Source organism: Electrona antarctica, assembly GCF_951216825.1.
Source record: "Electrona antarctica genome assembly, chromosome: 2".
Lineage (NCBI taxonomy): Eukaryota > Metazoa > Chordata > Actinopteri > Myctophiformes > Myctophidae > Electrona > Electrona antarctica.
In genome coordinates, this window is record NC_136807.1 from 54,377,301 (window position 1) to 54,389,562 (window position 12,262).

Sequence of the window (12,262 nt, forward strand, 5' to 3'; positions counted from 1 at the left end):
GAGACCTTTTCTTCTGTTATTTTCCAGACGTGATTACTTTACAAAAGGTATCAATTGTTCATAAATAATGTTTGTTATGAGCTGGTCCAGCCGGCTCCATTCACTGCCATGTATTCATTGCACTTCCGGTGTGAGTTTGGCTCCCATGAAAGTGTCCATGAAAGTGGCATGGCGCAGCCCAGTTACGTGACCACTTCCCTTCCTTCTCAGAGCTCCCTTGAACTGTACCAGGAAGCACAGCTGAACTGTACCAGGAAGCACAGCTGAACTGTACCAGGAAGCACAGCTGCACAAGGCAGATCTTCTCTGTGTCGTACAAGAGTGGCGCTCAAAACAGTTTACACTAAGTGTGAATGAACAGGCTTTTAAAGAGAGTCAAAGGGTGCAGATGAAGAACAGCTGCACAAATTGGCGTCGTTGAGGCGGGCATGGCAACAGTTTGTGTCGCGTTGTGTTGTTTTTACACCAGAAGATATAAGATGATGCACCGTGTTGAAAATGACTGTAGACGTCGAGAGAGAAGAGAGCGAGACAGACAGACAGACAGACAGACAGACAGACAGACAGACAGACAGACAGACAGACAGACAGACAGACAGACAGACAGACAGACAGACAGACAGACAGACAGGGTGATGTTGTGTTGGACCATTTCCAAAGCAGGAGGACCAAAGCGAGCCTGTCATGCTGCTGTAGCAGTGAGGAACAAACTGTATTCCTTTGGAGGCTACTGTAAAACTAAAGACAACATGGATCAGATGATGGATGTCCATGTCTTCAACACAGTGTCTTTATGCTGGAAGAAGTTACCTCCAGTGGAACATGGAAGAGGAGACGGTCACCTTGAGGTGCCCTCCATGCGCTACGGCCACACAGGTGTGCTGATTGAAGATACAGTCTATCTCTGGGGAGGATACTGGGAAGTGTTCTACAATGTTCTTTATGCATTTGATGTCGACGCCCACAGATTATTCAAACCACAGGTTTCTGGGACTGTTCCAGAGAAGAGGTGCTACCACTCTGCCTGTGTGTTGGGGAAGGCCATGTTTATCCATGGAGGATGCAACTCTGGATACACTAATGACACCTACAAGTTGGACACCAGCACAATGGTCTGGTCTGTAATCAACACCAGAGGAACCGCACCACCTGTATCAGCAGGTCACTCTGCCACCATCATTGGAACCAAGATGTTTGTATTTGGGGGCTGTGATAGGGGGTGGCTGTGGGGTCAGTACTACAACACCATCAGAGTGTTTGACACAGAGACCAACCTCTGGATGAGCACACCTTCTGCACAGCTTCTTCCAGGAGGACGCTGGTTGCATTCAGCCTTTACCTACAATGGAGAGCTGTACATATTTGGTGGTGAAAAAAATAACTGGACCTTCAATGAAGTGTGGAAATTCAGTCCAGAGACTTTCTCCTGGAAGAAGGTTGAGCCCAAGGGGAAAGGACCAGGTCCAATGCAAGGCAGGTGCTGTTGCATGGTGGGAGATCATATCATCCTCTTTGGAGGCTACAAAGACAGAGTCACCACACCCACTGATGACCTGTACATCCTAGACTTTAGTCCTAGTCTGAAGACCTTATGCAAGCTAACAGTTATTCAGTACGGTCTGGATCAGTCTGAACTCCCACACAACATCAGGTGGGAACTGGTAGCCATGACCACCAACAACAACAACAACAACAACAGCAGTGGGCACATAAGTGTGCGTGCGTGCGTCCAGTCAGCTGACTGCTCGGTGTGAATGCCCAGCTGCAGGGGTCAAGGTGTCGTGCTGAGACACACACCTGCACGCACGCACGCACGCACGCACGCACGCACGCACCTCTCAAAAACAGAAAGCTGATCTACAAGCTCACAGTGTGTCACATTGCATATCCATGTGGGGGACTGGGGGTCCCTGACATGAGAACGCTTTGAGAAGCACTATATATAGATCAGTGGTTTGGCTCAAGTCAACCCTGTGGATAACTTGATCATCCACGACATCTCCTGCTTCTTCATCATCCACTTCTTTTTTTCTTCTAAATCTGTTTATTGGATTTTTTTTTACATTTTCCCCTCCCATGTGGTGTCCTCGTTCATATAAACATACATTTGTGTACATGTGCAATGCATAGATCGTCCCGTGCTGCTGGTGATGTGTGGCACTCGTGCCTTCATCATACAGTGGTAAATGGTGCATTTATATAAATGGTAAATGGTGCATTTATATAGCACCTTTATCCAAGGCGCTTTACATAGATTGTGCATTACATTCACCCATTCATACACCGATTGCAGCGGAAGCCATGCAAGGTACCAACCAGCACATCGGAAGCAATTTGGGGTTCAGTGTCTTGCCCAAGGACACTTCGACATGTTGACAGGAAGAGCCGGGATTCGAACCGCCGACCCATGGATCATTGGACGACCTGCTCTACCTCCTGAGCCACAGTCGCCCCAGTGGCAGGAGTTGGCCGGGCTTGACGTGCCGGGACGGCTTGTACACGACCCACTGCTGTATTTAATGTCTGGCCCCACGTGGCATGGGGCTGTAATCCTTTGCCTGGAAGACTTAAGCATGGGAAGGGGACTAACAGACCAACTCCACGACTGCTTGGGCCAATCACCCATCCAGCCGTAAAAAAACGATTACAGAATCTGAAACCAGAAGAAACCATAACCACTTGAATCAAGGAAGCCACCCTACTAGTAGGGTACGGATGAATTCCTTGGGCCAAACCCATAGCGAAGCCCAATGGAGGAAAAGCCTACTACAGTTCAAGTCCAAGACCAGACTAGGATGCTGGAACGTGAGAACTCTACACCAAGCAGGAAAGCTAGCACAACTAGCCAAAGAGATGAGAAGGTACAATGTTAGCATAATAGGAGTTAGTGAATGTAGATGGAACACCTTTGGGGAAGTCACCACAGCCACAGGAGAGAGGTTTCTGTACTCGGGGAGGGAGAGAGAAGAGGATCCACATATGCATGGTGTGGGCTTAATTCTCTCAAAAGATGCTGCCAGAAGCCTCCTGGAATGGGAACCCATTTCTGAAAGAATCATCACTGCTAGATTTGCATCTAAGGGCCGAAATATCACCATCATTCAGTGCTACGCACCGACAAACTCGGAGAAAGAGAAGTTCTACCAACAACTACAAGCGCAAATACAGAAGTCCCCAAGGAGACACATCCAAATAGTTCTAGGAGACATGAATGCCAAGGTCGGGAGGGACAACACCAAGTGGACAAGCATCATGGGAAAAGAAGGCCTCGGAGAAGTGAACGAAAATGGAACTCTTTTTGCGGATTTCTGCACCTTCAACGAACTAATCATTGGAGGGAGCCTATTTCCACACAAGCCCATACACAAAGCCACATGGATCTCCCCTGATCTAAATACAGAGAACCAGATCGACCACATAACCATAGCAAGAAAATGGAGGAAGCTACTCCTTGATGTTAGGGTAAAGAGAGGAGCTGACATCGACTCCGACCACCACCTACTGATAGGAGAGTTTAGACTAAAACTAGCTGCTAAGCCAAGGACAGAAAACAGAACACATCTAAAAAAGATGCAGGGCTGACACTGAATTACAGATTTGCACCACTAGCAGGAACAGGCGAGGTGGAGGAAGAATGGGGGAACTGTAAGAAATCCTTCATAGAAACATGTGAACAGGTTCTGGGGTACAGGAAGAGTGAAAGAAAAGACTGGATTGCGGATGACACCTGGCAGGCCATAGAGGATAGAAGGGACCTCAAAGCCAAGGGCAACAGGGAACCTGATAGGGAAAAGAAAGAACAGTGGAGACAAGAATACCAACAACAAAGCAGGATAGTGAAGAAGAAGACAAAAAGGGACAAGAGGAGATATGTCAACGACCTGGCATGTGAGGCAGAGGTAGCAGCTGGACAGAGGAACATGAAAGACCTTTACAGGATCACAAGTCAACTGGCGGGGAAGAACAGGACTATCAGCCGACCAGTTAAAAACAAAGAGGGGAAACTCCTCACACTGGAAACCCAACAGCTGGAACGCTGGAGGGAACACTTCCACAAACTCCTAAACAGACCTCCTCCAGAAATAACACCAGAGATCTCCATGGTTCCAAACAAAACCATGAAGATCAACTGCGGGAGGATCTCAAAGGATGAAATAACAAGAGCCATCAAAAAGCTGAAGGCTGGAAAAGCACCGGGAGTTGACAACATCAGCCCTGATATCCTGAAAGCTGACCCCAAGGCAACCACTGAGGTTTTGTACCACCTTCTCAACAACATCTGGGATACGGAAGTCATCCCAACAGAGTGGAAGACCGGCCTAATGGTCACCCTTCCTAAAAAAAGGAAAACTTAGTGAGTGCAGCAACTGGAGAGGCATAATGCTACTGTCTATCCCTAGCAAAGTCTTCTGCAGGATTATTTTAGATAGGATACAATCAGCCCTGGACAAACAGCTAAGAAAAGAGCAAGCTGGGTTCAGGAAAGACAAATCATGCACAGACCATATTGCAACCCTGAGAATCATCATAGAGCAGTGTGTAGAGTGGTAATCTACTTTGTAGACTTTGAAAAAGCTTTTGATAGCCTAGACAGGGAAGTGCTGTGGAAACTGCTAGGGCACTATGGCCTACCCTCTAAAATCACCAACCTAATAAAAAACATGTACCAGGATTTCATTGGCCGTGTGATCAGCAAGGGAAAACTCTCAGACACCTTTGCCATCACAACAGGAGTACGGCAAGGTTGTCTCCTCTCTCCTCTGATCTTCCTCATTGCCATTGATTGGATAATGAGAACAACAACCAAAGATCATCGGACAGGAATCCAGTGGACCTTGTTTACACAGCTCGAGGACCTGGACTTTGCAGGTGACCTTGCACTACTCTCTGAAAACCACACACACATGCAACAGAAGACAGACAGACTGCAGGCAAACAGCGAACAGCTTGGGCTCAAGATCAACACAGGTAAAACAAAGACCATGAGGATACATGACCCCATCACACTTGGAGGAGAGGCAATAGAAGATCTGGAACACTTCACCTATCTAGGGAGCAACATCAGCAGGGATGGAGGAGCAGACAGGGATATAGAGCTTAGAATCAGCAAAGCACAGCTGGCATTTAGGACCTTGCGACCGATCTGGCTATCCAAACAGCTCTCTAACAACACCAAGCTACAGATCTTCAACACCAATGTGAAGACCGTCCTGCTCTATGGCTCTGAAACATGGAAGACCACTGAGGGCCTAATAAACAAGCTCCAGGTGTTTGTAAACAAATGCCTGCGGTACATCCTCAAGCTATGGTGGCCCATCAAAACCACAAATGAGGAGTTATGGAGGATCACAAAACAGGACAGTATAGCTAGTACCATCAAAAGGAGAAAGTGGAACTGGATAGGCCACGCCCTTAGAAAGGACACAGATAACACCACAAGACAGGCCCTGGACTACAACCCACAGGGGAAGAGGAAACAGGGTAGGCCAAGAAACACCTGGAGACGTTCCACTGTCCAGGACCTAAAGGACATTGGAATGAGCTGGCAGGAAGCAAAAGCGCAGGCCCAGAAGAGAGTGAGAGGGAGAGGGTGGACGCCCTATGCCCCTCGACGGGGTAAAGAGGATTAAGTCAAGTAAGTCAAGTAATGCATAGATATTAGATAGCCCTCATTTCCCACCCGTCCATCCACTCTTCATCCACTGCTTCTTCGCCTGGAAAGGAGCCAGTTTAGGTGGTTCAGGCATCTGGTTAGGATGCCACTCGGGCGTCTCCCTAGGGAGGGATCTGGTTAGGATGCCTCTCGGGTGTCTCCCTAGGGAGGTATCTGGTTAGGATCCCTCTCGGGTGTCTCCCTAGGGAGGTATCTGGTTAGGATGCCTCTTGAGCATCTCCCTATAGGGAGGTCCCCCATGCACGTCTCATTGGAAGGAGACCCCGGGGCAGACCAAGGATCAGATAGAGGGATTACATCGACTCACTGGCCTTAGAACACCCCCAGGAGGAAGTCACTAATGTTGCTCTGGAGAGGGAAGTCTGGAGCTCTCTGGTGGAGCAGTTGCCCCCGCGACCCGACTACGGATAAGCAGTTGAAGATGGATGGATGGATGGATGGATCCACAGCACCTCCTGAACTATAGCACCTTAACAGACGATTCTACAAAATGTCTTCTAGATCAGTTTTCTGGAAAAACTCGTGTTTCCTTTTCATGTCAAGGACCTCCAAAATGATTATGTATTTGGCTGGCGACCCCCATCTCATAATATCTTTGTTCCAGGGACGCCCCCCAGAAGACAAGCTGTTCAAGGATTCGCACAATTTCACAAAAAAAGAAAAACAAATGCAGTTCATGCCGCGCTGTGAACTTGTAGATCTGTTATTTTTGAGTGGTGCAAACCACTCCAACAACTGGCTTTGTACCCGTGTTTGTTCGTACCAAAAAAACGAGCATGGTTGCTATGGTTAGCAACCAAAAAAACGAGCATGGTTGCTATGGTTAGTATGTGACGTCACTGACATAGCTGATCAGACTATATAAGACCTTGCACCACTCAGTTCACACAGGTGTGATTTTTTTTAATAGACAAAGAAATCTAAAATGGCACAGTGCTTTCCCGGTTTAAATGGGTTAACGGTACGCAAATATGTAAATATTTCCCTCCAAATATACAGTATGTCAGGAAGGAAAATGGAGAGAATATTTGTTTCCATTATTGGACAGACTGAAAACCACATTTATACATGGCGTTTTAACGACTTAATTAAACCCCAGCATCCCTTTTCTGGGGGGAACAAGTAGATCGGATATGCTTTTTGGTGAAGAGAAGTAGCGTACTTTAGGCTGAAAAAAGAACGCAGTACAGTTTGACTTGTGTCCGTTTTACTACCATATTGTGCTGTTATTTTGGTGAAGAAAAAAGGTTTTTGTTTATGAAAGTGAGGATGCAAATTGTGACTGGCCAGAATGAGATGATGTATGAAGATGTATGATGATAAGAGCGCCCCTCACTTCACACGGGTCTGATTTTTTTGTTTAAATGTCATTATTCAGTAATCATGTTGTGTTCAGTAACATGGCTCTTTGTTTTATTCTTCTATGGTTATATTTCTTTATAATTGTTCAGTTATTAATCTGGTCTCAGATTCTCTTCCATTCGTCGAGTATTGTCTTCATTTTTGGATTCTTCATCCACCATTAAGGAATGGCTACGGGGTAAGTGGATTCTTTTTAGGGGCGCTAAACCCTCCAATGCATGGCTTTAGGGGCGCTAAACCCTCCAATGCATGGCTTTAGGGACGCTAAACCCTCCAATGCATGGCTTTAGGGGCGCTAAACCGTCCAATGCATGGCTTTAGGGGCGCTAAACCCTCCAATGCATGGCTTTAGGGGCGCTAAACCCTCCAATGCATGGCTTTAGGGGCGCTAAACCCTCCAATGCATGGCTTTCTAAACCCTCCAATGCATGGCTTTAGGGGCGCTAAACCCTCCAATGCATGGCTTTAGGGGCGCTAAACCCTCCAATGCATGGCTTTAGGGGCGAAAAACCCTCCAATGAATGGCTTTAGGGGCGCTAAACCCTCCAATGCATGGCTTTAGGGGCACTAAACCCTCCAATGCATGGCTTTCCGAAATTACGGCACAGGCCAGCCATGTCTATGGACTTTATTGTTTGTTATGGGAAAATGATGATGTCATTCGTGCCAGCCAAGTCTATGTAGTTTGATGTTTGTTTAGGGCAGTAAATGACAACGTAAGACGTCATCTGGCTGATATAAATACATATTGCAATACATTTATAAATGTTTTCATGGTCATGAGAACATCGACAGATATCGGTGCTAAAGTTTCGTAGTTAAAGTGTGTAGGAGTAGATATCGGTGCTAAAGTGTCTCAGTCAAAGTGTGTAGGAGTAGATATCGGTGCTAAAATTTCTCAGTGAAAGTGTGTAGCAGTAGATATCGGTGATAAAGTCACTTGTACAGTATGTACAGTGACAAATATCACCCTCCTCCCCGCTCTCTTTTTATTGAATCCTGAAAAGTAACAGTTTTGGACATACAAGGTTTCCTCCAGACAGAGACGATAGAGAAGTGTTCTACCAACTGAACTGTATACCAGGAAGCACAGCTGCAATGAGACGACCTCTTAGATTCTTAGAGTTCGTCTCTGTGTCGTATAAGAGTGTTGCTGGTTCACACACCACTCAAAACAGTAATATACCAACAGTTTACACTGAATGAACAGGGTTTTAACGACAGTCATAGAACAGCTGCACAAATTGGCGTCATTAAGGTGTGCATGGCAACAGTTTGTGTCGTGTCGTGTGCTTTTACACCAGAAGATATAAGAGAATGCATCGTGTTAAAAATTACTGTAGACGTCGAGAGAGAGAAGAGTGAGAGACAGACAGACAGACAGACAGACAGACAGACAGACAGACAGACAGACAGACAGACAGACAGACAGACAGACAGACAGACAGGGTGATGTTGTGTTGGACCGTTTCCAAAGCAGGAGGACCAAAGCGATCCTCTCATGCTTCTGTAGCTGTGAGGAACAAACTGTATTCCTTTGGAGGCTACTGTGGTGGAGGGAGACACAGCAGCAGTGTCAGAGAGGATCAGATGATGGATGTCCATGTCTTCAACACAGTGTCTTTATGCTGGAAGAAGTTACCTCCAGTGGAACCTGGAAGAGGAGATGGTCACCTTCAGGTTCCCTCCATGCGCTACGGCCACACAGCTGTACTGATAGAATATGATGTCTACATCTGGGGAGGATATAGGAGAGGAGAGCTCTACAATGTTCTTTATGCATTTGATGTCGACGCCCACAGATGGTTCAAACCACAGGTTTCTGGGACTGTTACAGAGGCGAGGAGCTACCACTCTGCCTGTGTGTTGGGGAAGGCCATGTTTATCCATGGAGGACTCACCTCCATATACGACGACACTAATGATACCTACAGGTTGGACACCAGCACAATGGTCTGGTCTGTAATCAACACCAGAGGAACTACACCACCTGTATCAGGTCATTCTGCCACCATCATCGGGACCAAGATGTTTGTATTTGGGGGCTGTGAGAGGTGGCGTCAGTACTACAACACCATCAGAGTGTTTGACACAGAGACCAACCTCTGGATGAGCACACCTTCTGCACAGCTTCTTCCAGCAGCACGCTGGTTTCATTCAGCCTTTACCTACAATGGAGAGCTGTACATATTTGGTGGTGAAAACTATAACTGGACCTTCAATGAAGTGTGGAAATTCAGTCCGGAGACTTTCTCCTGGAAGAAGGTTGAGCCCAAGGGGAAAGGACCAGGTCCAATGCATAGCATGTGCTGTTGCATGGTGGGAGATCATATCATCCTCTTTGGAGGATACAAAGACAGAGTCTCCACACCCACTGATGACCTGTACATCTTAGACTTGAGTCCTAGCCTCAAGATCTTATGTAAGCTAACAGTTATTCAGTACGGTCTGGATCAGTCTGAACTCACACACAACATCAGGTGGGAACTGGCTGTCATGCTCAAGTAAGTTAATCAGGGGCTTCAGCCTGAGCTCACAGGTTGCCAAGACGGCTAACCGGATGATCCTAAAACGTCTTAGAAGGCGTGCGTGCGTGCGTGCGTGCCCGGAATGTGACCCCAGTCAGCTGACTGCTCTGTGTGAATGCCCAGCTGCAGGGGTCAAGGGGTCGTGCTGAGACACACACGCACGCACGCACGCACGCACGCACGCACGCACGCACGCACGCACGCACGCACGCACGCACACACACACACACACACACACACACACACACACACACACACACACACACACACACACACACACACACACAGTCGGGCACCGCTCAAAAACAGAAAGCTGATCTACAAGCTCACAGTGTGTCACATTGCATATCCATGTGGGGGACTGGGGGTCCCTGACATGAGAACGCTTTGAGAAGCACTATATATAGATCAGTGATTTGGCTCAAGTCAACCCTGTGGATAACTTGATCATCCACGACATCTCCTGCTTCTTCATCATCCACTTCTTTTTTGAGTGGTGTAAACCACTCCTACAACTGGCTTTGTTAGTTTACGTGTCTGTTCGTACCAAATTAGTTTACGTGTCTACCAAAAAATTAGCATGGTTGCTATGGTCACCCAGTTCACACGGGTGTGATTTCATTACGTCAGACATTACGTCAGACCACAGTTGATCAGTCTATATAAGACCTTACACCACTCAGTTCACACGGGTATGATTTCTTCTTCTAAATCTGTTTATTGGATTTTCTTTTAAATTTTTCCCCTCCCATGTGGGGTCCTTGTTCATATAAACATACATTTGTGTACATGTGTAATTCATAGATATTAGATAGCCCTAATTTCCCACCCGTCCACCCACTCTTCATCCACTGCTTCTTCGCCTGGAAAGGAGCCGGCTTAGGTGGTTCGGGCATCTGGTTAGGATGCCTCTCGGGCGTCTCCCTAGGGAGGCATCTGGTTAGTCGGGAGGCATCTGTTTAGGATGCCTCTCGGGTGTCTCCCTATAGGGAGGTCCTCGAGGCACGTCCCACTGGAAGGAGACCCCGGGGCAGACCAAGGATCAGATGGAGGGATTACATCGACTCACTGGCCTTAGAACACCTCGGTATCCCCCAGGAGGAAGTCACTAATGTTGCTCTGCAGAGGGAAGTCTGGGGCTCTCTGGTGGAGCAGTTTCCCCCGCGACCCGACTACGGATAAGCAGTTGAAGATGGATGGATGGATGGATGAATCCACAGCACCTCCTGAACTATAGCACCTTAACAGACGATTCTACAAAATCTCTTCTAGATCAGTTTTCTGGAAAAAAATGTTTCTGGTGGTGATCAAACCTTTTCATGTCAAGGACCTCCAAAATGATTATGTATTTGGCTGCTGACCCCCATCTCATAATATCTTTGTTCCAGGGACGCCCCCCAGAAGACAAGCTGTTCAAGGATTCGCACAGTTTCACAAAAAAAAGAAAAAAAAAGCAGATCGTGCCACGCTGTGAACTTATAGATCTTTTTAATAGACAAAGAAATCTAAAATGAAACGGTGCTTTCCCGGTTTGAATGGGTTAACGGTACGCAAATATGTAAATATTTCCCTCCAAATATACAGTATGTCAGGAAGAAAAGCCAAATATACAGTATGTCAGGAAGAAAAGCCAAATATACAGTATGTCAGGAAGAAAAGTGGACAGAATATTTGTTTCCATTTTTGGACAGACTGAGAACCACGTTTATACTTGGCGTTTTAACGACTTAAACCCCAGCATCCCTATTCTGGGGGGAACAAGTAGATCAGATTTTTTTTTTTTTGTGAAGAGAAGTAGCGTACTTTAGGCTGAAAAAAGAACGCAGTACAGTTTAACTTGTGTCCGTTTTACTACCATTTTGTGCTGTTATTTTGGTCAAGAAAAACGTTTTTCTTTTTTAGGGGCGCTAGCCCCTCCTATGCCCAGCTTTGAGTGTTTAACATTCAAGACGAAGGTGAGGACGCACATCGTGATTGGCCAGAATGAGATGATGTATGAAGATGTATGATGATAAGAGCGCCCCTCACTTCACACAGGTGTGATTTTTTTGTGCGATCGGCTATCGCACGCACGCACGCAAACGCACCCACTCACACCACCGCAATTATTCATGTCCACGTACAACCCAGCACACACACAGACAAACGTCAGCGCAGCGACACGCCCCTTTCCGCTCGTACGTTCCCTTCCGCTCTATGAATGGAACAGTAGTCAAGATGGCGCGGCCCTGTCACGGAGAAGAGACTGGAGTGGAGAATGGAGAGAACTGATCGCGTACGCGAGTTTAATACAGTCTGCGCGGTGCGTTTTCATGACTGAAGGTCCAGCTACAATCGGATCCATGGAGAGAAGAGGAACATAAGAAGTCAATCCTTGGGGCGTGTAAGGGCCAAATGAGTACAATAAGTCAAATGAATTTGTGACCATGGGGTGGCGCCATAGAGTATATAAAAGGATAGAGACTGATCTGCCGCGAAGCTCCGCCCCCCCAGCTATTCATGTCAGTGGAAGTTGCTCAGTGGCGTTTTGAAGCACCCGGAAGACTGCCGGAAGTCCCTCCTCCGGACCTCAACTTTGAGGTCCGGAGTGACGTATGCAACCGAGCGCTCAATGTTAAAGCCCAGCTGCACGGGGTTTCCCGGTCATGAATCCACGGGTCCGCCTGTAGTCCCTCCTCCTACCACTAGGACCCAGACC

General features: G+C 47.1%; 1 protein-coding gene across 1 annotated transcript; it reads left to right on the plus strand.

The window, feature by feature from the left end:
- Positions 1–635: 635 nt before the first annotated feature.
- LOC306943782 (kelch domain-containing protein 3-like) lies at positions 636–4,355 on the plus strand (the record flags this gene model as incomplete). The annotated part of the gene is made up of 2 exons (XM_079530310.1): positions 636–1,713; positions 3,610–4,355. The coding sequence occupies 2 exons, from the start codon at positions 636–638 to the stop codon at positions 4,353–4,355; spliced, it is 1,824 nt and encodes a 607-aa protein (XP_079386436.1).
- Between the last annotated feature and the right edge of the window lie 7,907 nt (positions 4,356–12,262).